The sequence below is a fragment of the Ciona intestinalis genome, chromosome 1, assembly GCF_000224145.3.
Source record: "Ciona intestinalis chromosome 1, KH, whole genome shotgun sequence".
NCBI lineage: Eukaryota > Metazoa > Chordata > Ascidiacea > Phlebobranchia > Cionidae > Ciona > Ciona intestinalis.
This window is the reverse complement of record NC_020166.2, coordinates 3,785,061-3,809,122: the sequence shown is the minus strand read 5'-3', so window position 1 is coordinate 3,809,122 and position 24,062 is coordinate 3,785,061. Positions and strand designations below refer to the sequence as shown.

Below are 24,062 nucleotides of genomic sequence, written 5' to 3'. Positions count from 1 at the left end.
TGCTGTAAACCTCAATGTGTTAAACAAGCAGATATTCGTAATGTTGCGAAAAAACGTGTGTTTTTCTTATTGGTCATATTATTTTCCATTTATATCGACTGCCTTTGCAACGAATAAAACACTTTTATTCTGTGACACTTTTATCTTTTGTTTGGAATTAAATAATCTATTTATCACTTGTGGTAAGTCAGTCCTCAGTAACAGTTCAACAAGGAAACGAATGAAATGTCCTTGATAGCAAAACAAGAAAAGTTTCATTATATTTTATAAAAATTCAACTATGTTTTACGGTCACAGAGTATTAGTCATGTGCGAAATTACACTCACGCACAGTACACACGTACAAGTACTCAGTGTATTGAGTATAGGCCAATGTCCATCTTATAATACACTAGGCAAAATAAATTAAATTTATTTACAAATGCAAACATCCAAAGCAGGCTCATGTTCTAAGAATTTTAGTCGAAATACAAAATTCCATTTATAAAACAATGAATTTTAATTTTGTATTGTTTGTGTCAATAGTCCTCTTAGTTTCTGTAAAGTTTATGTGTAGTAAACTGAAGTGTACTATTGAATGAATGAATGAATGAATGAATGAATGAATGAATGAATGAATGAATGAATGAATGAATGAATGAATGAATGAATGAATGAATGAATGAATGAATGAATGTAATTTACTTTATCCTCTCATGGCTAGAAAACGACAGTTCTTGGAATGTGCATTCTAGTAAAAAAGTTTACGTTAAAAGTCCAATTGAAACAGAAGTTGTCAAAACAAACAATCGTGACCCTAAAACTACCTCAGATTTTATGAACACGGGTGTTCTGTTTCATACACCTCGTGCCAGCTTAGGAGTTACCAAGTATGTTACTTTGAAGGTAATTAGTTTTTTTGGATTTTTTCATTATTTTTACGTGTGACCATCTGATAATTTGAATAACCCATGAGTGGCCACTGGGTTGGAGCAATTGCCGTTAAGTCTCTTGCCCAAGGATATATACGCCCGCAATGATAGCAGCCACGAGCCTTAAATCCATTACCTCTGGGTATAAGAGGCAGGCGCGCTAAATACTTTGCCACGGCGCTAGGTTTAGGTGTGTTTCTATTAAGTAGCCGGGGTTTCCGAAACTCTTTTGCATATAACCCGATGTATTCTTTTAAAAGTTTGCGCGACCGTTCATGGTTAATAGTATACTGTTGTGGGGTGCGGAAAGACGGGACACTTTTAGCACATAATATCACAATATCCGGATCGTGTTTTATACAATTAAACAACGATCTATATAAGTCGTGCGGGTACGGCTTTATAATTCTTTGTTTACTACCAAATGGGACAAGAAAACATAATGAAAAGGTATCATATTTTCCCCCGCCCTACTATATATGCAGTACTTAGTGCAAAGTTGTTCTTAACGACTCTGAAATTCGCTACTCCCCGGAATGTGCTACTAATTCTAAATTCCATAATTATAATGAACTGCATTCAATTATACATACTTACTGCTGTTTGCCTTTCTGGTTGTCCATTACACATAGGCTACAGCGGATGTTTATTTACCTTTAGAATGCAAACTGTCCTTTAATTATGACTTTATGACTTCGAACAATACAACACCAATAGGTTAAACTTGTGAGCTAAACTTAATCTAATATTTTATCTTAAACACAGGCCGTTCGACAAATAGCAATAACAATTCAATGAGAAACAAGCGCTTATCTATAATTGGAAAGCACAGCCAATAAATTTTGCGATTGTGTTTACACAACAGTATCGGTTTCAATTCCGCTTATACATGTGGAATTGGAGAAATCATTTGTCTTGGCACTCAAACGCACACAGCATATGGCAAGGCTAATTTGCATTTTATTTGCAGTATTATGTGCATAGTATTTGCAACGATTGGGCTGTTTGGCTGGTTATATAAGAAAACACTGATGCTCGTCCACTATTTAATTATTCGGATATAGTAAGGTGGGGACAGATGGGACACCTTATCATTCTACTTCCTCCTCACATTAGGTAGTAATCAAAGAAAATTCAATTAAATATAAAACCGTATCCTCACAACTCCCATAGAGCGTTGTTAGTTGTTTAAATAAAACACAATTAGGATATTTGGATATTATGTGCTAAAGGTGTCCCATCTTTCCCACCCTATTTGTCCTATATAATTTAAGGATATAGTTGGGTTGGTGAAGTTTAAATCACATGTTTTATCCACTACCTATGGTTTAGGATCATGTTGTTCAAATTCACAAATCCAAACATATGACGTTTTTTTTGGCTGATACTTTAAATTTGTACTATCCATACCTTTCTTCTAGCTAAGATTTATTAAGATTTTATTTTTTCACTTGAATAAATGAATGTAACTTACTTCTCCTCGCGTGGCCGGAAAACAACAATCGTTGTAACACGGGTGTACACCTCGTATGTTACTTTGTGAGTTATTATTTTTTTGTGGATTTTTTCATTTTTTTATGTGTGGCTAATAATTTGGACAACCCATTAGTGACCACTGGATTGGAGCAATTACCGTGAAGTGTAAAAGGATACATACGCCCACAATGGTAGCAGCGAAGATCCGTGAACTCTTAGCTCTGGGTTAGAGCCAAGCGCGCTAACCAACTGTGCTACGGAGCCGGTGTTGTGATATATTCGTTCCGATTGTCAAATTTGTACTGCGCGTGGCCGAAGTTATAAACAACCGCATTAAATAGTTGGGTAGGACGGTGCCATTAGGGACATATTGCGTGAGTAGTCATATAGACTATTTTTTGTCGAACAGTGTTGTTCTTTTTGTTGTGGGTGTTGTTGTTGTTAATTAGACTTTTTCCCACGTATCTCAATTTTTAATTCTCACATTTATTGTTAAATCTACGGATTGAAATCAAACCATAATATATGTTTATACATTTTAGAATATTTTTTTACATTTAAAACCGAATAATAAATAGCAAGTAATAGACCATTTTGCATACGATTGCTTAATTAGCGAGTAATTAACGATTAATTTTTTGTTTGTCTAAAAGCGAAATAGGCTATATATATAAATTACATTTCTAACTTAGCATAGTTATATAAACCATAGTGCATACAATCGCATAAATTGCGATTAAATATTGATTACAATACTCGCGAACAAAGTAAAATGAACCCATTACCGATTGGTTACAGGCAGGCGCGCTAACCACTTTGTCACGGCGCCGGATAAATTATTAAAACAAATATATACAAAATATTTGTTTCGCTGGGCTAAAACAGGATTTGGGACATTATCATCTGTTCCCAGTCGCTTTAACGGTTGCGCAACCGTTTTTACCCTACGATCTGTCAAAACAGTGCTTATAATATCTGAGGATTTGTGAATGTGAGATTAAAGAAGTGTTCTTTGGTGAGATAAAGAATTCCCACAACAATTGACGTCTGTATCAAATTATTATCATTTACGTAGGGGCGCATTGAAAGCATTTATACATTATTACCATTTAAGGTAATTGAAATATTATTTTTAGCTAATCACCATATGATTAATACTGCCTTCCAACGTCACGTAATTGCCGCTGATTAAAAAATTATGCCTACTGCTACACGGTCACAAATGGCAACCAAAACCCACTTGATTGGTTATTTCTGATTTGTTTTCGATCGAGCTTAGTCGATCGTGGTATTAAAAGGTTTAACCAAAATTGTGCTGATTCATTTACGTGCTCATTCATTACAGCTGTGCTCTCTTGTTTCTCTAATTTAGCGTATCGCAAAAGAGCAAAGGTAAGTGAGAGAAAGCAATCGGCGAGGGTAAACTCCCTCAACTGGTCCGTAGTCAGCAGTAACGATCGGTCCTACTAAAACACGCCCGGCGGGGCCCGGTCGAAAAAAACTATACTAAAACACGCTCGGTGCGAGGCCCGGTGGGGCCCGGTAGAACCCGATGAGGACCCGGTAAAACGAGTCATACTAAAACACGCCCGGTGGGGGGCCCCGGTGAGTATTTCGTGGTAAGGGACCTTTCCCTTTGCAAGACCCACCAAAATGTGATGCGTGTGTACAGATTTTTAGCCTAATGAGACCCTCGAGTTGAGGTTTTTGAAAATGAACTTTGATTATAGATGTACGAAATTTGTTTCGTTGTATATTTACATAATGAACTGTATTTTTAGCAAAAGTTTAGTGTTTGTTAATAGGAAGTGGGGTAAGATGGGACACCTTTTTATTCTATTTCTCGTCCCATTTAGGTAGCAAACAAACAACATTTGAAGAATTATAAAACCGTATCTTCACGACTTCCATAGACCATTGTTAATTGATTGAAACACGATCAGGATATTTAAATATTATAATAGGACGGGGGAAGACGGGACAACTTTACCACATAATATCTAACTTTTCTGATCGTGTTTTAAACAATTAAATACAGTCTATGGAAGTCTCGAGAATACGGTTGTATAATCCTTTGAATGTTCTTTGTTTGCTACCAAATCGGACGAAAAAACAGAATGAAAAGGTGTCCCATCTTTCCCCATCCTAATATACGTGCTAAAAGTGTCCTACCTTACGCCACAGTACTATACATACACTTATATTTGATCGAAGTTTTATTATTAAAAACTTTAAAAACGAACAATGTAAATATTATACATGATTATGGGTCATCTTTTAGTTAACGTGTTCGGCTTTTCCGTATTAGCACATTTTGTTACTGCGATGAAGTGGGGGGCAAGAATGTAACTTCTATCACCGAAAATTGGCCGCTTCATTCTTTTCAGACAGACAATATCTTCCATTTTTCATAAGTTCTGTTTCACACACACATTTTGGTGGGTCTTGCATAAGGAAAGCTCCCTTTACACGAATTTCACACCGGGCCCCCCACCGGGCGTGTTTTAGGTTGACCGGTTCCACCGGGCGTGTTTTAGTATATTTTCACCGGGCCCCGCCGGGCGTGTTTTAGTAGGACCCGTAACAATGTGAGTACATTTAGCTTATTTCGATTTCCTACGCTTCTTTAGTGTATTGTGTAAATGTTATTACATACACTGATTATCAGTTGTTCGTATGTGTAACGGCAAAGATGGATTGTTCGAGTTCTAAAGCTCGAATCCGTAGTGATGAAACAGATGTTCCAATATCTGACCGAGCTATGTTAGTCCTCTCGCGTGCGGCAAAACGAAGTGTTCAAAAGCAGCAAAGGCAACTCTTAATGGAAAGCAATATTAAGTACAGACGTTATCTAAAGTCAAGTGGAGACGGCGTAGGTCGGCGTAAAAAGCCCACAGTCCATGATGATCGGTGCGCTATGCATTCTGCTCCTCCTGCAATACATCATGTAAAACTTCGAGATTCTTCTTTATTTCAAAATACTCCGAGGATCGTCATTATCAATGCTAGCCAAGGTAGTGAACCATCTAGTAATACAGATCGAACCGACAGTGGTCCCAAAGTGAGCAGGAGTCGTGAAATAACTGCAAGATCTGCTGTACAAACTCAAGATTTTTCCGACACTGTTGAAGAAGAACTTGCCAAACCAGAGTTTTATGATAATGAGAGTCCAACCAACGTTAACCTGGCTAAGCAACCTTTTGTGACACCAAGTAAGATAATTTTAGTTTAACTAAAATTATCTGTGCACCATTATTAACTCTACACCATCTGCGAAAAGTGCAATGATTTAAATTGTTAATTTGCTTAACACTGTCACCAAATTGCATCTTTTTTGATAGTTAGAACCCAATAGTGTAGATCAGCAAATCCTTAATTATAACATGGTTTAATTTTAAAATAAATAACATGTGTGGCTTTTGTGCTATACTGCTATGACTCCTAAGACTATGAGTATTGGCCATTAAGTAGCGTGACTTCTTTTACCAACTTATCTTAATTGTTCTATTTCTTATAACTAAACAATGCAAGTTATGTTAAAGTTCATAAATGCCTGTAGGGTCAACGGTGAGTTCAATGAATTGGGCGTGGGTTCATGAACGCTTGGCCAGTCGTGAATCCAATACCACGCGACCAGAAACTTCAATGACTTTCCGGGATTTTCTTGATGGTTTGGATCCACAGTCTGATGAGTATGACACAGATCTCGAAGATGATTTTGTTAATTATCACCCAGAAGTTGCAGATTTGACTGGGGCAACTCACTACAAAAAGATTTGCTGTCAAAGAAGTAATGGTTTTTACGAAACAATAATTTTGCAAATTTTTGAGTGATAATGTGTCTGTGTTAAATGGTTCTAGTGACATATTCTGTTTCTCTAGGTGTACCGACATCTCAGAAAATTGTGGAAAAGTTATCTGATAAAAACTTTCAATTTTTATTGCATCACAGGTAAAATATTGTTTAAGTAACTTTTTGTATGTAGCGCTACACTACTTTAAATACATTTATGTTTAATCAGATCACTCAGCAGTAAAGATACACTTGCATTGTCTGCTGCTTTGTTACACAATACATTTGTTGAACAACTTGATCTATCTGGTAACTCAATCAATGATGATGGAGCTAAGCATGTCATAGACATGTTGAAGTATGTGGAAAATTACAAAAAATCTTCTGTTGTTTTTAGTATATATATATATAGTAGGGTGGGGGAACCTTTAGCGCACAATATCCAAATATCCTGATTGTGTTTTAAACAAATAACAACGCTATATTGGAGTCATTAAGATACGTTTTTATATTTTTTGAACTTTCTTTGTTTACTATAAACTGGAGGAGAAAATAGAATGAGCAGGTGTCCCATCTTACACCAAGCTACTATATATAAAACATTAATTACAAAAATGTATTGTTTAGGAAGTATAGCAGAATACCCAGTCCCAGTGTAAAGGTTATGATATTTACAGCTTTAATAATGCTGTAGACAACACAAATTAATTCTGACCCTCCTTTGTACACATTGTGAAAGTTGATGCTTTGTAATACATATCTCTTATATTGTTCTGCAATGTTATAACAACAAAGAATCAAATGTACAATAGTAGGTTTTGTTGGTAAGCACTCATCTTCATTTCAATTGGGCGTTCCTGTATTTGTATGGGAAATTTAAATCCATTGTACCTAATCGAAACTGCGCTTTGTGTACACAGAGATTTAATTCAATTGTACAACTGGCCAAACTAATTCTTTTATGTCTCTTTATAATCAGGAAGAATTCAAATATATGTCGCTTGAACCTGGGATCTAATCAGTTAAAAAATGATTCTGGGTACTATATCTCATCTATGCTGTGTACCAATACATCATTGACGCATATTTGCATCAGCCACAACACACTGGCTGACAAAGTGAGTATACTCGAAACGTTTCATGATGTTTTTTTTATTATATATTGATTTTTCAGGAAGCTCTTCATCTTTGTGAAGCTTTAAAATTAAACTCGACGCTTCAATCTCTAGATGTTAGTCATAACCAGTTCACCGATAGTGCAGGTACATTTTTAGTGCTATACTTTAATGGGTATACTAAAATTTTAATAATAATCATAACTTTATTTGTCTCGTTGATTATGGTACCAAAGATTTTTAAAAATATATTTAAAAAAAACAGGATATAGCAACAAAACAATACTTTAAATTATAATACCATTGTCATATAAGATTTACTTTTTTTGATGTATAGTAAATTTTAAACATTAATTACAATGTTTTTACTCTGATTCATGTTTTATCCAGGTCAAGCATTTGCTGCAATGCTGATGGATAATAGCAGTCTCACCAGCTTAAACCTATCGTGGAATATGCTTGGAAAGATTGCTGCTGCAGCACTCGGGCAATGCTTTAAAGTAATGCTTAACCAAACACTAACTAAATACTAAACAGTTAACTTACACTAATGTCATTGCTGAAGGTGAACTCAACATTGCAAAGTTTGGATTTGTCATGGAATGGCTTGGGAGACGAAGGGGCAGCTTTGTTGGGCCGCCCACTTCGTCATAACTCTAATTTACGTCATCTGTCACTTGCTGTCAATCATATCGGGCCTTTCGGTGCTGAACGTTTAGCTTCGAGCATTTGCGGAATCAAAGGAAAGAAAATAAAAAAGACAGCGAGTGGATTGACAACTTTGGTTCTTGATAGAAACCCCTTAGGCAGAAAAGGCGTGATGGTTCGTAATAAGTGTTTTATTTTGTTTTAAAATAATTTCTTAAACATGAAATTTGTTACAGTATCTTTTAAAGCATTTGCAACAAAGTGATGTTTTTACTGAACTTAGTATTAAGGAGGTGGTTCTCTCCCCAGACCTGATCGAAATGCTAAGACAGATGATCAAATCAAGGCCAATATGTGTTTTTTATGAGGGGCAAAATGAACAGGAACGAAAAGTATGCCAATAGTTATTTGTGTATCTGAACAACTATTTTAGTTTTACTCAAGCAGCGTTAGTAATAAACCTTTTCTGTAGAAATGTTCATTGTATGGAGGATCTGTTCACTTGCATAGAGTTCTGGCAAGGGGAAAAATAATTTCTGCACAGTTCTTGAAGGCCATTGCTACTGCAGAAAAAATCAAAATTGAAGATCTTCGTAATGCAGTTCGAAACCTCAAGAAATGTTCCAATGAGGTAAGTGGTCCCACTCATGATTAAAACACAGTATTGTTTATTTGTTCTATTTTAGATTGAAACAGAAAGATTGATCAGCAATTTAGATCCTGACAGAGACAATTTTATTCTTCACAAAGAAGTAGTTCCTGTTGTCTATAAAACACCTCCAGTAAAAAATGTTTCACGGAGAAGAATATCTCGGGTTAAGTTTTGATTTTTCATATGCAGTTTGTAAACTACCTGTATTGACACACTACCTATGCTCTGATCTAACTACTAATTCACTGTGAGTTTATATTATCTTACCTTCAAGCACACAACTTCATTGCACACCTTGTGAGATTAATAGTAATATATTCCTGTTATTGTACTTCTGTACTTTTTGTAATAAATAAAAAAAACTCCAGATCGGATCACTTATATTTGTTGCAGTAATTACAATAACGCAGTTGCAGTTTAGTTAATAACAATTTCAACATTAATTAATATAACGCAAGCTGTTTAAACCAAGTAAATATTGTATAACATTATTATATATACATACGAGATACAGATACAATCAAAACTATCCAGCTTGGTAATACACACCATGCAAAACGCACAATGTCAGGTATGGTAACCATTTCTCCAAATGTGATTTGGTGGACAGATGCAAGCATAATGGTAGCCTGATATCTGATATTATAATAATTATTTTCCATGTTGTATTTAATAACTTGACTGCTTTACTAAAGGCACTGTTCCACATAATTATATTTGCATGGTATGTTCACTATACGCTGGAATATATAGATGACAGTGTTTAAATTATGTGATTGCCAATACCGCAATATTAATCACAAAATAAAACCATTTCATTCATCTTTAAATATTTCTAATCACTCCATTCCTCATCATCAAAATCTTCATTATCAGAATCCGATTCAGAATCTGTGGAGAAAATATTTAATTTAACCATAACATATCATAATAGGCAAAAACAGCAATTTGATTTAATCATACAAAAATACGCAAAAAACAGTAATTTTACAACTAAATACCAGTTTTTGAAAAGTGGCTGTTACTGTTAGTATTTCTCAGATATCTTGATACATTGATTATAAAACCAACCTGAATGAATTGCATTTTCTCGCTTCTGCAAAGCACGAGCAAGGGCACCAGCTAAACCCTCTTCTGGAGGAGGTGAAGCTACTGGTTTATCGTTCTGTTCATGGGATACCTTAGAATAAAAATTTTAATAAATGGTGTGTTTGTATTATTTTTCAACATAAATTATTGGAAGTAGAAAATATATATTACCGATTTCAATCCACCAATTCCACCTTTCCTTATATCATCCAACAACGCATCACGACCGGTAGCAGCCGGACGGTTCGTGGTCTTAACAGGTTCAGATGCTGATTTCAAACCGGTCTAAAAATTGTTTGTCATAAAGTTTTCACGACTATTTAACAAAACTGTCTTAACTTACCCCTTGTCTTATCTGCTGCAGCAATGCTCCACGGCCCATACCAGTGGCAGGAGGAGGAGGTGGTGGAGCAGAAGAGCTTGGTGGTGGAGGCGGGGGTGGAGGAGGAACATTAGATGGCATTGAGGGAGGAGGGGGTGGGGCATATGATGCAGATGGTGGGGGCGGGGGAGGAATGCTTTCTGGAGCACGGGGTGGTGGAGGTGGATGGCTCATCCTACCTCCAAGAACTGGAGGTTCACGACCTCTCGGAGGTTGAGGTGTCTGAGCTTGACGATTTCCTCGGTCAGGAGGTGGAGGAGGAGGACCTTGGCTCCTATGTGGTGGTGGTGGTTGAGATCGTGAAGCATCTTTTCGTGGAGGTGGAGGGGGTCCTCCTCTTTGTGGGGGCGGGGGTGGTGGACCTCCTCCTGTTCCTCTCTGTGGTGGAGGAGGAGGAGCACCTCTTTGCTTCTGTTCTCTATAGATAAAGTTGTTCGAATATTTAAACAAAAATAAAAAATTTCAAAATTACTGTATACTATGCATAGGGATGCACAATACAGAATTTCGTATCAGTGAGATTTGAATCTTTTTGTATTATTCAAGGATTATAGGATATCCTAGATTCCTAGAATAAGTTAATGTAAAAAAATTAAAACCAACAATTGAAGTTTATAATTACTGTTTAACAGCATCTATTCCCCCTCGTTTCTCAATGAAATCGTAGATAAACTGAGCTTTCTCTTTATCATGCATATCATCCTCTGTGACACCAGCGTTATTGAATAATTCCTTCACATCTGGATCCATATTGTTGGTCTGAAATCAAAATTTATCATGAATCACAATGCATTGCATTTGAGGAAACTTAAATCATTTACTAATTGTAACATAGCTTTTTTATTCTTGAAGGGTGAGGCCTTGTCAAGAACCTGGGATTTAAATTAGATTTAACTGGTTTTATACCCTAACACCTGGAAAGCCCATTTTAAGTCCTTCATGCGACCGATGCCGCAACACCGTATCGCAGTCAGACGCATATTATTGGCACCATTTTTTTATCCTCGTCTGCTTACAGTGTAATAAATATTCTTTAAAAGTATTATTATATTCTTTTCTACTAAAAGTACAAAAGTTTAGTACCATCTTGACTATGTTTACTAAAACTCACAAATATACTTTGAAACAAGTGTCATAGACTGATATGCAGGCACGTAATATGGCTGATACACAGGCACGTAATAATAAAAAAATATATATGACTGATACACAGGCACGTAATAATAAAAAAAAGAAAAAAATAAAGATTCTTTCATAATCCATATTCAGATAATCAGTTTATAAAAAATTTGTAACAGATAACTGATTATTGTCTCACGTAAAAGTTACTTAATGCATTAAACCTTAAGCATCCTCAACAATTTAAACACGGAATAAAGTAAGCTGATAAACCAGTAAGCATTGGCCTAAAGACTATGTTAGTTTGAATTTGAAAATGTAATTCACATATGCAAGCACCAGCATATGGAGGTCTTTAGTGCCAAGTGATGCGTTGTTAATTGATAAGTAGAGATTAAAACATGGAGATCTCTTTAGAAAAAAATCCATGTAAATCAGATAAGATGGGACACCTTCTCATTCCATTTTCTTGTCTCATTTGGTAGTAAACAAAGAACATTCCAAGAACTATAAAAATATATCCTCGCGACTCCGATAGACCATTGTTAGTTGTTAATATCCAAAATATTTGGAGATATTATGTGACAAAGGTGTCCCGTCTTTTCCCACCCTACTATACATGAAAATGGAAAAATTGCTTTGTATAAGCATATAACTATTACACAGATATAGGATGTATGAATAAGACTTACGTCGAATCCCTTGTTTGGATCCCAACCCACATGCCCAACATGCCTGTAACAAGATATCTTGTGTAAACAGATAAATTGTATGTAAGTACCACACACTGTGACCCACACCACTATACTATAAATCACAATCCATGGAATTTTAACATTCTAGAAACTTTAAATCTCACAATCTTACATTCATTTATTTAAAATCACTTTTAAACAAACATAGAATATGGGTGTTAAATTGGATTTTAATAAGTTATAGAACACGTTTTACTTGAATCCTGATGGCATACTGATATCTGCTTTTGTTAATTTTCCCTTTTTCTTTTTCCCTTTCTTTGCCTTCTTTCCATCTTCAATCTAAAAGTTTGAAAACAATTATAAATAAGTTAAAAAAATGCAAAATATTTGTTTAGCTTGTTAGCCTACATATGTAATGCAAAGTCACAGAAACATACTAAAACATAGGTCTGCTTCAATTAGCTTCAAAAATTGTGAAAAATTATCTACAGCAGATATTAAGGCAGTCACTTACCTGAGGTTTTATTTCCACATGAACAGGAGCAGCAGGTTGTTGGTTGTAAGATGATTGTTGCTGCTGATGGACCGCTGGAATTGAATATTGTTTAGGACAACATAATAAGTATCACACACAAGAAACATGCAATGCATTAGACGTATAACGCTGCGTTTAACAACAAATTATGCACAACCAATAATTGGAGAAAGCTACAACAATATTGTATTATTCTGAACATAATTTTTGTAGAAATAGTTCTTATATTAGAAAATTTTCCGTATTAAAGGGAACTAGATTTTAATAACAAAGCAATATTAGTTGATCTTCCGAGTAATTAGTAAAACAAAATCACCGACATCGTAACAGTCACCAGGCAACCATTTCATCGCACAATGCTATTAGTAGAACAAAGTTTTGTATTTAGTTCAACATTCACTTGCAAGCAAGAAAAGAGTTTCATACAGAAAGTAATGTAGTAATACTAAAAGCGACATTTATATATAAATAATGTAGAATTAGTTAAACAAATAGTTTGTTACATGGCTTTAAAATGTCCAATGTTTTATAAATTGAGCATACATCATCTTTATTTGGTGTTTTTTACATTATTTAAAAAAAAACACCATGCTGAATAGACCATAACTTTCACCTATACTGGATCTGCTGATCTGGCAACTAATTTTTCTTTTTTTTCTTATTTAAAACTTTTTGGGGGTGATTATAATTTATAATAATTTGGGGGTGATTATATATTATAATAAATTGCATATTTATCACACAATAATTATTTCTTAAATATTGCAATATTTCCATGTTATTGTCACCATATATTAACATGCATAACAATCATAACAAGAGCAAGCAATTCCCATTCCAATTCACTGCTTATACCTGCAGGGGGAGAGGGTAAAGCTGAATTTGGGCTCCGAACTGAGTTTACCCTGCTTTTTGCTATAAAGGAATATGTAGGTCATTACACAACAAAGTGTGTGATATACAATCAATCAAATAAAGTTGTATAGTTGTATTGATCGCACATGTACCATATAATTTGTCTTGTATATCGGAAACCATAACAGGTTAAATTGGTTTGGGAATAATATTCCCCACACTAGCGACACGGACATTATATACAATAGGAAGGTCACGATCAGGTGCGGATGGATCAATATTCCTCAAGTTTCAAGACAAACAAACAGAGTTTTCAAACCAAACTTCCACACAAACAACGCACAACTTTATACAAGTCGAAAGCAATTTTACAACAACATTTTAAAACTATAGATATCTAAAACAAAATCTGCTCAACTGCTAAACAATAAGATGAATTTATTAACCAATTTACAACAACATTTTTAAGACCACATCTATTCAAAACAAACTGTGCTGCGATTAACAATGACATGAACTTATTTACCAAGTAGTACAAAAACCCTATAAATTTACAGTAATATTGTTAAACACAACCATTTGATAATAAAAAAGTTACAAGCGTTGTTAAAATTATATAAGACTGTTGTACCTGCACGCGTTTTTAATCTATTCAATTTAAGAACTTTCGTCATTCCAGAGAATATATTGCTTGTAGAATAAGATTTAGTAACTGGTTGTTTCCTGGGTATCTGTACATCAACTTCACCTACACCAACACTCTGTATTGGCTCTTTGTTGATGAAAGCTGAAATAAGATCCAATTTCTGGCTCGGTGCTTGGTACACTTTCTCTAATTTAAGTTGAAATGTCGCTGAGGGATTTGTGAGGCACTCAGTCAATGGAACAGAGATCTCTTGGGCACGTTTTACCTTCTTCTTTTTCTTTCTGAAGTGCCTGGGTAAAGAGGCATAGTAAGGTGCAAAAACACTGGGCTCAAACATGGAGCTCTTGGTGTTGGGGATCGAGTTAACTGATGTGAAGATCTGGCCACTGGAAGCAATGGATGAAGAGCAGTGTGAAGTGGATGGAGAAAGCTCAACGGACATACAACCTAAAGATGAGGTCACTGATGAAACTTCAGAACTATTGTTGGTATTTGTATTTGAGTTCACCATTAATGGTTGATTTGATGATATGGTAGCATTGGTTGGTTGTTGGCCAGCGCAGCTTTTTTTTCTACTTGTAAATCTTGACAAAGTTGGTGATTGAAGAAATTTTGGCAAGTGGCGAGGAGAAAGTTTTTTTCTACCAAGTGATGAAAAATATCCGTCTATATCGAGTTCTAACTTAGAAACGTTCTTTGGTAAAATTTTTGCTGGATCAAGTTCCTCATAATCTGTATGTTTTCTCTGTCCCTCCGGACTGCATGATGCAGATTTACTTTTGGGAGGAAGTTTTTTATAGAATGATTCGTAATTAACATAATCACCTTCTGATTCTGACCCAGGTGTGGTGATACATGAATATTCATTTGGACTGAGATCAGAATTTTGATAAACTCGACCTTCAGAAATAGCCATAGCTGAGTATAATGAACTTTTCTTTTTTAAATTTAAGTTTAGTTTTCTTTGGTCAGGTTTAGGAGAACGAGTAACAACAATCTTTGGAACAGCAACTTCTAATTGTGGAAGCACTTTAGTATCTTTTCTACTTTGGTGAGTCACATTCATGTAAGTTGTTGCACCATTACTTGCAGCACTTGAATCATTGTTGGTGGGAATGTTTTCAAAACTTGAACTTTGAATGTTTGAGTAAAGCCACGATGCCCTTTTGGAATTAATAGATTGTGGGGATAAGTTACTGGATGCATTTATTGAACTATCTGTCTTATTTTTCCTTAAAATAACTGGATTCTGACCAACATCAGTACAGTTAATGTAAGTACTACTGGTTATGGAGTCAACATCATTGCAACCGATGTTAAAGAAAGCTTTGACACCATTAACATTATTTTCAATTTCGGCAGCATCTTTATTAACAAGGGCAGTATCAATCTCACATTGGGAATGTGAACCTGGCACCACTTCATCATTGAATGTATTTGTGAATTCAGGAGGTGGGCTTGGAAAGTTGAATTCATTAATAGAAGAACTTGTATCTTTCAATGAAGCTGGTGACGGTAGTGGGAAAACATCCTCAGTGTAAAACAAGTTTTCATCTTCATCATTGATCAAAGTGATGTTTTCATCTAAAGAAGCGTTGCAAGGATCACCCAAACTTGCTGTCCTACGATTAAATGGCCGTGCTTCAGTTTTAATCTGGGCAGAACACTTCGGTGAAGAGAGAGGGGAAAGAATCCTTTGTTTCGCTTGCTTTCGGAGCAACTTGGATAATCGTGCAGGGCTGGCAACAGTATGGTAATGCCTATGTTGTGAAAAAGTCTTTGTTTCACCGCACATGTCACTTGCTTGTCTCTGGTTAAGGTAGGAGTTGGAAAGTGATAAGTTCCGCTTGCGAATAATACTTTTATCTCTTAGGTTGCTGTTTAACATATCAGTGTCAGTTGTTGAAGATGTTCGACTTTTATCACTATCCATTTCATTCATATCCTGCTCAAAACTACACATAGATTTCACACCTTTTTTCTCCAGTGCAGCGAGACGCATTTTAAAGCTAGAGTTGGGATGCTGACAAACCTCAAACTTTGCTTTTACAAGTTTTTCATATTCTGGCCAAACAATCTTCTCTGGTGAAACAGGACTTAATGAAGGAGAATTAGTTTTATTCTGCGTCAAATCAAAAGATGTTTTTTCATTACATTCATCATCATCATCTTTGCTGGATACTTTTTCATCAAACTCCATCATTAAAGCATCAATGTCTGTGATTGAATCTGGTTCCATACTTTTTCTATATTCATTCTTCACACCCCTATGAGTAACAGCATTTTGAACCAACATCCAGCCATTTTTCGGTTTATTGGATGCCATTAGGGTACGATAGTCTAAACTTAAATGATCAGTATCTTCAACTGAATAATTCCAATCTCTTATTGAAGGTGAGACAGGAGAATTCCCGTTCCATATGGGATACTCATCACTATGCCGAGATGAACCAAAGTCACTGCAAAGATCAGTATTCATGCCTTCATCTTCAACAGTTGGAGTGGAAGAGTGACTCTTATTGTCCCACAGATCATATATACTACCACGTTCAAATATACTATGACTGTGGAGGGGACTGTCAACTTTCGTAGAACCAGGCTCTTGATTGGCAGCAGCAGCTTTCGCTTTTGCCCTCTGTGCAGATTTCCGGTAAGCTTCCATTGCTCTCTTGTAATGCTTCCATTGCTTGACAGATTTATGTGAACCTCCCTCTTCTGAAACATTGGAATCAGCAGCATCACTGTCAATCTTCAAACTGTTGGTACTGAGGACTGATGAACATCTGGACCTTGGAGAGTCAAGCACACCGCTGTAACTTTGACTGCGATCACGAATTATATCAATATGCGATGGGGATGGAAATTGGATTCGAATTCTTGATAAACTTTGTTTCCTATTAACAGGACTGTTTATAACAGGTAGTTTTGTTTGGCCTGGAGAAGATGCAAGTTTTACAACTTTCATGCTTTGTTTGTTTGGAATGTTCATAGTTTTCATAGTGGTACAAGTAGTTGGTGCAACTACTTTCTCTTTATTTGAAATGTTCTCAAACAGATGAGCAATTTGCTGAACACCAAATTTCAAAGTTTGTTGAGCAGGTAAGCGATGGGCAGAGTGACGTTGAGATGAATTTCTTCTGCGAGACGTATTCATTGAAACCTGACGCTGCCACACATTTGTAAGAATCGGAGCCCGGCAAAGTTTTCTGTGAGCCGGTTGCCCATGATTAGCATGGTTCGGCAAATTATACGCCTTTTTATTCACTACTACTGGAATGTCAGTTGGCCATTTTGTTACAGCTGAAGTTGATGACAAACCATCCTCAATATCCGATAAACTGTAATCTGATCCTCGATCTTCATCGGAAGAGTTCACGGAGCAATAATCCTGGAAGCTCTGACCATGGAGGGTCTGCATATCATATGCAGTGAAAGCAGTTGCAATTGCAGTCATCCCTGAACTGAACACAATCCAGTAAAAGTCTTAATTTAAACTACACCTCAAGTTAGTCCACTGAATCTACAAGAAATATATTTAACAAAATAGACAAATTAGCAAAAAACAACAGAAACAATAGATTGCGTCATGCTGAGATTAACTTCCTTAAAATCTTGTTGCTATTGATTCAAAATTTCTATTTAGAATTTACAATAGAAGGTAGAAACACAATAACTTTTCCACACCAACAAACATTAGAAAAGTGGTTGAAACAACAACACAAATAGGAAACTTTACTAGTAAACCATACCTTAACTAACAGCACTAAAACTACATGCTTAAAGTCATGCATACCAATGTGACTTAAGCTATTTAAAGAGTATACTGCACACAAATTCAATGGTAAATGAACTTGAATACCACGCAAGCTGAAACAAGGAAATTCAATCACTTACGTCACTGCAAATATGGTCGCGAAACTCAGCGAAAAGGTCAAGGCTCAATCCTCTTTATAAATATGAATAGAAAAATCAGTATTACAAATACGCGCATTAAAACGGCTTTTAAAAGAATGCAGCTTGCAGATCTAAAACGCATTGTTACCACCTTCACTCCGGGACTTAAGAAATATCGACTTCTTGTTAACAAAGTTTTTTGCGCGCTATTACATACTGGATGTCGAATTATAAAGTGGGTCGAAGCGCGGCGTGTATTTGTTTCCGATTTTCTATTTATTTCGGTGAGTCACAAACGTTCACTACAAACTTGAGCCATAAGTTGATAACATCGTCGTACAGGAAACGCGCGTTCAACATTAAACCCGTGACCTGAACTCGGACATCGCCTTTCCTACATACTTCAAATGTAACGTCTATCTGGTTAGCACTGGTGTGATTTTACGCCAATTAAACCCAATACCAGACAAATAACCAAATGCTAATTTAATTAATTTAAGCGTAGCTCCTGGCTGAGTATATTGCCGGTCACGAATTCCACCGCAATATTATGCACTGCATAGCAAAACCACATTTGTAATCGAAATGTGTTTACCAGACGAAAGAGAGGACAATAATATTAGTGGCAGGAAACAATTGAACGACGAAGCCAATGGCACGACACAGCGCAAACCGGACATCAAATTTGGGCAACTAGCGCAGCTGACATTAAAATATAAACCATTTTTTTGTTTTATCAACGTTACAAGTAATAATTTCGAGACCGTAAAAAAGATAACCGGACGCGCGATCAAACGAATAATTTATTATTCTAAAATGCAGCAAAAAATTCATTTGGGTTTTTCTTAATATTTTTGCAACCATTTATTTTAGGCGGCGGCCATTTGGTATACACTGCGGAGTGCGCACCATTTAAAAACTGTTGTTTTGGGATTAAAACCTTGTTTTGGTGATATTTAAACAAAAGCGGACCATCTACTGATTAGTAACTACCATCAATGTGACGCCTAAGTTGGCTCGCGATTAATGCTAGATGTTTGGTTTTCGTCGAAACAAATAAATCAATTCGATACAACTCGGTGATCGATGTGGTAATACGAGCGTCGGTAATTTGGTTACAAGAAGCACTGAGCGTTTGTGAACAAGTTAAGTGTTAACATGACACTTACTTTTAATTCGAAAACTAATTATTGTACAGTTTTGTGAACTTTCTGTGCGATGAGTACGAGTTTGTTGCAACTTAAAATGGGCGTCACACTTTTAGTGACATAATGATGATACATTGTTTGCAAACAAACGCTATTAGGTTGTTACTTGTTCAGCCAGTTATATCACCTTGTTTAGCAAATATAGCAACAAATTGACCACAACTAATTATAAAGCGCATTATCTGGTTCATCCTACAAGTGTAAAATTGATTATATATTTCCATAAGCACTTGAATAAGGCGGGGTGTTGGTGACGCAGAGCGTGCTTTTGTTTTCCCTTAGCATTCGTGTGTTGACAATATGCAACACTACGCTTGGACTAAAGCATTACAGCATGGAATGCATGGTGCTAAATATGCCACTGACGCCAGTACATATAAGATTGCAAAGAAAATGAAAATATAGTATCAACAAACGCACACGATGACGTAATGGCAAGAAGACTGAAGCTTCGAGTGACAACTCATCCTGCCCCGGAAAACGACGTAAGATAGCGGGTATCAACTTTATAATAGCGATGGTGTTACAACAATCTTTACCACGCACACAGTGCACTTTTTGTGAATACAAACCTTGCCTTGATAAAAATGTCAAACAATCAATTTTAATTACAGTGGAGGTTTACAAGTCACCATGCTACTGGCAACTGAATGACACACACACAGCTCATGTAGTTTGCTGGTTGAGGCCATACTGACTTCCTCTGACAAATTTCCTGTGATTGGGTGGGTAAAATTTATGCCAATGTAATGAGAAAATTACTTGGAGTTGCCAACATTTGCTTGAAAGGTTAAGCAGATCTGCGTATGGGTGTGAGAACACCACCTAGCGTTCCAAGAAACATTTCTTTCCCTACACAGTTCAGTGGAAATATCTTTCTTAGCTCAAAACTTTGCTTTGAACCAGCTTTGCTCAGAAATGCAAAAGGAAAACTTTTCCAATTTGAACTAACTACTACATTAATATTGTAAAGTTGTTACAATCACTAGTAAATGCAACAGTGTAGGTTAAAAGCACACAAAACAGACATAACTATAAGTTTAAGCTTGTGAAAAAAAGTGAAATCTTTATCAATATTCATTACATATTTCAGCAGCTACTGTTATTATATAAACTACATTATATATTTATAAATACAATTGACTCCTGTTTAAGACTCATGTTTAGTAATAAAACACACTAATAAAAGTGTTATAATGAACCTAACTCAACATAGCCTACCTTGTTTCTTCTCTTGCTTTTGTCGAATTTTTTCCTCGACCACTTGCTTGAATTTGCTTGCCTCTGCTTCATTGGCAAAGTTAAGCCCAGCACGGCATTTCTACAAACAGAAACCAAACATCTAATGAATAACAAAACATTAATTCAAAAAATCGGTTTCTACATTTTTGCTTCAGCTGTTCAGCATATTAAGTTCTATAATACTCTATTTTGTATAAACCATTATCCAGAAAAACTGAGCTAATGAAACAATGGTTTAGCATCTGATATGACATCAAACAATGTTAATAACAGACTTAAACATTTAAATTTTTATAGAAGATACCACTTAAGAAGTTTGTAAGGCTTCGAGTCAAAAACTTTATTTTACCTAGATTCAGTCAGACATGTTTAATGAATTTATTACTACTTTCATGGCAAAAAATGAACAATACATTGATTAGGCTAACTATTGAAATCTAAAAACCCGAATGACACAAATGTAAACACATACATCCGTATCAAATGTGTGAAAGTATGAACGTGGAGTATTGTACTTAAACTGGTTGTATAACTCTTGTTCCCAGATCTGTGATTCATTCTAAAAAAAAGATAAATCTTGCATTTATTACATAGTACTTACAATCGCAGTTTGCAGCAATATATAACATTTACCACTATATATACATAAATACGAAATATACATGAATATAATTTTAAATGTATATTATATAGCCTATATACTTTGTTATATAGAATATTACAAGTTTTACATTGTCAACAAGTATATATATATAAAAGCAATGAAAGCACTGAAGCAAACGATATTAAAAATAAATGAAATGACCAAGAAAAATAACTGGACACACAGTTACATGCAAATACAAACTGCACACTTGTTGTCATACTTGAAGTGTAAATATTTAAAAAAGATGGGTGCATAAAGTTTCGATGTTTACCCTGTCACCTCAGACTTGGTGAATATAGCTAATAATATTCCAAACTCACTTTTAAACTGTAAACTCGGATAAAGTAAGAACGCATGGGATTATCTTTGACAAAGCAACAAACTCCTGTGCATCTCTTCTGCCATTTGCTACCAGAACCATCAGCAAGATATACTTGTACGACACCAGTTGCAAGAGTCTATAAAAATAAAAATACCAAATTATGTCACACTAATAAAATTCTTACCAATATAGCTATACCTTTACCTCAACTATAAGCATGAGGTTTAAACACTTCAAATAAAAAAAAGTTACAACAAAAAACATACCACACATTTTCTTCCAAGCATGTGGAACACGGTTTTGTTTTCACTATCAGTAAGAAGAGATGACGGAACATTTTGTGCAGGTGGATGCCTTCGCTGCTGCCCTGGTCCATTCATTTTTTACCAAACACTAAGCCTTAAAAACTATTAAATATAAATATATTTATTTACTATTAGGCGTAAGCTTGGATTTAAAACACAGGTTGAAATAAAAACAAGTTCAAAATAGTTTGTCGTGATGAAAATATTGCTGTTTGGTTATGGTCAAATATTACAGATCAGCTACATATAAAATGAATTATGTTTCAATCTTCCTAAGCACTTGTCTATGCTTAACGTTAACTATGCTAGTGGTAACTGGGAATAACCGTCATTAACGATTTATAATAAAGATAGTATAGTAAACCAGTGGTATTCTCAAGGAATAATGGCCCCACTTGCACAATATACAACATATAGCGGATATAATCAGAATTATAATAATACAAAATCTAAATATAGCTCCCTAAAATACCTAACATATATACGTAATACGTTCCCAGTAATACAACTTCACTGGGTTGAGCAATAATAAACCGAAACAAGCGACACCGTGTGACGATTTCGATTATAAACTGGTTATATACGAAGGTGGTAAGTGGCAAGTGCAACAGATTACGCAACACCTCAGATATAATGCGTTGTTCTTTCACCCCTTTTCTTTTACCTGGATCTGTCGTGAATATTAAATAATTCTAATAAGACATTTGCACTGTATGCATCTGCGTTACTATTTCGTTGCCTGTAGCCTGCTAGCTTTAACTTTTATCATTTCACCTTGGTTACAACGTCATCAGTAAGACCATTTTTTATAGTTTTCGGCCTTTTTTGGTTTCTATATTTTGCCACTCCTTTTTATTTTACAATATTGTGGCAAACTTAACCTACACCAAATTTAACCAACAAATCATCGGGGAGATTTCTGACTAAACATTAAAGCAGTTAATGCGAGCACATAATGCCATGTCTATACACCACTTTTACTTTTGTTTGTCAATAAATAAGTTAACCGGTAAAATATACAGGCAATGTATTACTATTTTCTACATACATGCATATAAATCTGAACTAAAAATATATTTCAACATACATATTAATCTGAATTAAAAATACATTCTAATGGCATCAAAGAAATACAAGAAGCACAGTAATATTGCATTATAACGACGGTTACTGCTCCTTCAGTATACAGAAAGCTTAAAGTAAAAATATTGGTATGTTTACTGCACTAAAAATACAACTTTTTATTAAAAAAAGAAATATATTGCAAAAATATGTATCCAATTAAGCTCTCAAAAACTTTTACACATGTTAAAAAACCTCACTTCAGGAAAGTAAATACAGATAGGATATCACATGGACAGTAAAGAGAAATGTGAAGTTTATAAGCTTTACTTCATAATAAGAGTATGTGCCAGTTTAAAGAAATGCTTTAAAACACAATGTACTTTAAATAAGAACGTCACAGGTCATCATGAACACTACGTGCATAATTGTACAGTTTACTTCCAGTGTAGTATTCACTATTTTCAAGCAATTCTTTAAGTGACAGTTTCATATCAAAGTTTTCGTCACCAAAACCAATCAACTGCCTAGCTTCTTGTTGAGCCATTGCTTCACTCATTGGATCAAGGTATCTCTGCAAAATGAAATGCAATTTAAGTATATGTTATTTAAAATCTAACTTTTAACAGTACATTTAACATCAATTAAAAAGACTACCTTTGATTCTAACCATGCATACATCAACCACACAGTAACCAAGTAACTTCAAATTAAAATGTAAGTAATAATACATTGGATTGCATCTAGTATTTTTTAATCACTTTTAGTTCTTCTTTTGTAACTTTCCCATCTTTATTTTGATCAATGACATTCCTGAACTCATTCCTTCTTTCTTTTGCCCAATCATCATCCTGTGTATCAACATCAACATCTGATCCAACAGAGATGTATTCCTGGATCGTCAACACTTCATCACCATCGACGTCTATTCATATAAATATTACTTGATTTATACTTTTAAAAGACAAATTTTTTACAAGACAAATTTATGTAACAACCAAAATAATACACACATATAATGCTCTTGGCTTCGGTTAATAATATAATTAAATCAGAAACTAAATCGTGCAAATGGTTGAACTGTATGGTAAACTAAGTGTCTCTTTATAGATATGCATTACGAAATATCCACAAAAAGACAAAAAGTCCATATGTGGGAGTGGGATGTTCCCACAACATTTTAAAAATTTAAGTTTAAATTTCTACTGTTAAACATCATGTACAGGTTTAAATGCGAAAATAAATTAACCAACCCATGTCGTGTAGAAAGTCCTGCACAAGATATTCAAGCATCTCCCTTCCTGTTTCTGGATGTTGAAAATCTAGAAATTCACTCACACTCATGTTTGAATCCCCATCGTTCGATGCCTGTTGGGTAAAAAATATTATCTTGAAAGCGTAAAAATATAATAAAATTTTAGTGTAATATTAAATACTACATACATCAATAGATTTATTTGTATT

The 24,062-nt window shown here is 35.1% G+C and overlaps 4 protein-coding genes across 5 annotated transcripts in view; 1 reads left to right on the top strand and 3 right to left on the bottom strand.

Moving 5' to 3' along the window:
* The first annotated feature begins 4,930 nt into the window (after positions 1 to 4,930).
* Positions 4,931 to 8,957, top strand: LOC100177433 (leucine-rich repeat-containing protein 74A). The gene is made up of 11 exons (XM_002127046.4): positions 4,931 to 5,599; positions 5,947 to 6,177; positions 6,270 to 6,339; positions 6,410 to 6,538; positions 7,160 to 7,298; positions 7,355 to 7,442; positions 7,686 to 7,795; positions 7,861 to 8,118; positions 8,180 to 8,335; positions 8,416 to 8,574; positions 8,630 to 8,957. Exons 1-11 carry the CDS (start codon positions 5,080 to 5,082, stop codon positions 8,768 to 8,770), a joined length of 2,001 nt encoding a protein of 666 aa, XP_002127082.1. The 5' UTR covers positions 4,931 to 5,079; the 3' UTR covers positions 8,771 to 8,957.
* A 1-nt stretch (position 8,958) lies between these two features.
* LOC104266813 lies at positions 8,959 to 19,526 on the bottom strand. Of its 2 annotated transcripts, XM_026837425.1 has the most exons (10): positions 13,905 to 19,526; positions 13,274 to 13,333; positions 12,398 to 12,471; positions 12,137 to 12,222; positions 11,878 to 11,920; positions 10,689 to 10,825; positions 10,028 to 10,484; positions 9,856 to 9,969; positions 9,667 to 9,775; positions 8,959 to 9,486 (listed from the first exon to the last, which is right to left on the bottom strand). In XM_026837425.1, exons 1-10 carry the CDS (start codon positions 17,371 to 17,373, stop codon positions 9,431 to 9,433), a joined length of 4,605 nt encoding a protein of 1,534 aa, XP_026693226.1. In that variant the 5' UTR covers positions 17,374 to 19,526; the 3' UTR covers positions 8,959 to 9,430. The 2 variants fall into 2 exon arrangements, with proteins under 2 accessions (XP_026693226.1, XP_009862217.2); XM_009863915.3 differs by lacking the exon at positions 13,274 to 13,333.
* A 1,104-nt stretch (positions 19,527 to 20,630) lies between these two features.
* Positions 20,631 to 21,671, bottom strand: LOC100179781 (neural Wiskott-Aldrich syndrome protein-like). The gene is made up of 3 exons (XM_018812755.2): positions 21,498 to 21,671; positions 21,230 to 21,367; positions 20,631 to 20,822 (listed from the first exon to the last, which is right to left on the bottom strand). Exons 1-3 carry the CDS (start codon positions 21,609 to 21,611, stop codon positions 20,691 to 20,693), a joined length of 384 nt encoding a protein of 127 aa, XP_018668300.1. The 5' UTR covers positions 21,612 to 21,671; the 3' UTR covers positions 20,631 to 20,690.
* An 823-nt stretch (positions 21,672 to 22,494) lies between these two features.
* Positions 22,495 to 24,062, bottom strand: part of LOC100182114 (45 kDa calcium-binding protein-like) — a 5,168-nt gene continuing 3,600 nt past the window's right edge. Inside the window, exons 8-10 of the mRNA XM_026836485.1 lie at positions 23,852 to 24,025; positions 23,360 to 23,523; positions 22,495 to 23,172 (exon numbers count right to left, since the gene is read on the bottom strand). Coding sequence (XP_026692286.1) covers positions 22,996 to 23,172; positions 23,360 to 23,523; positions 23,852 to 24,025 — 515 coding nt within the window. The 3' untranslated portion in view covers positions 22,495 to 22,995. The remainder of the gene's footprint in view (positions 23,173 to 23,359; positions 23,524 to 23,851; positions 24,026 to 24,062) is intronic.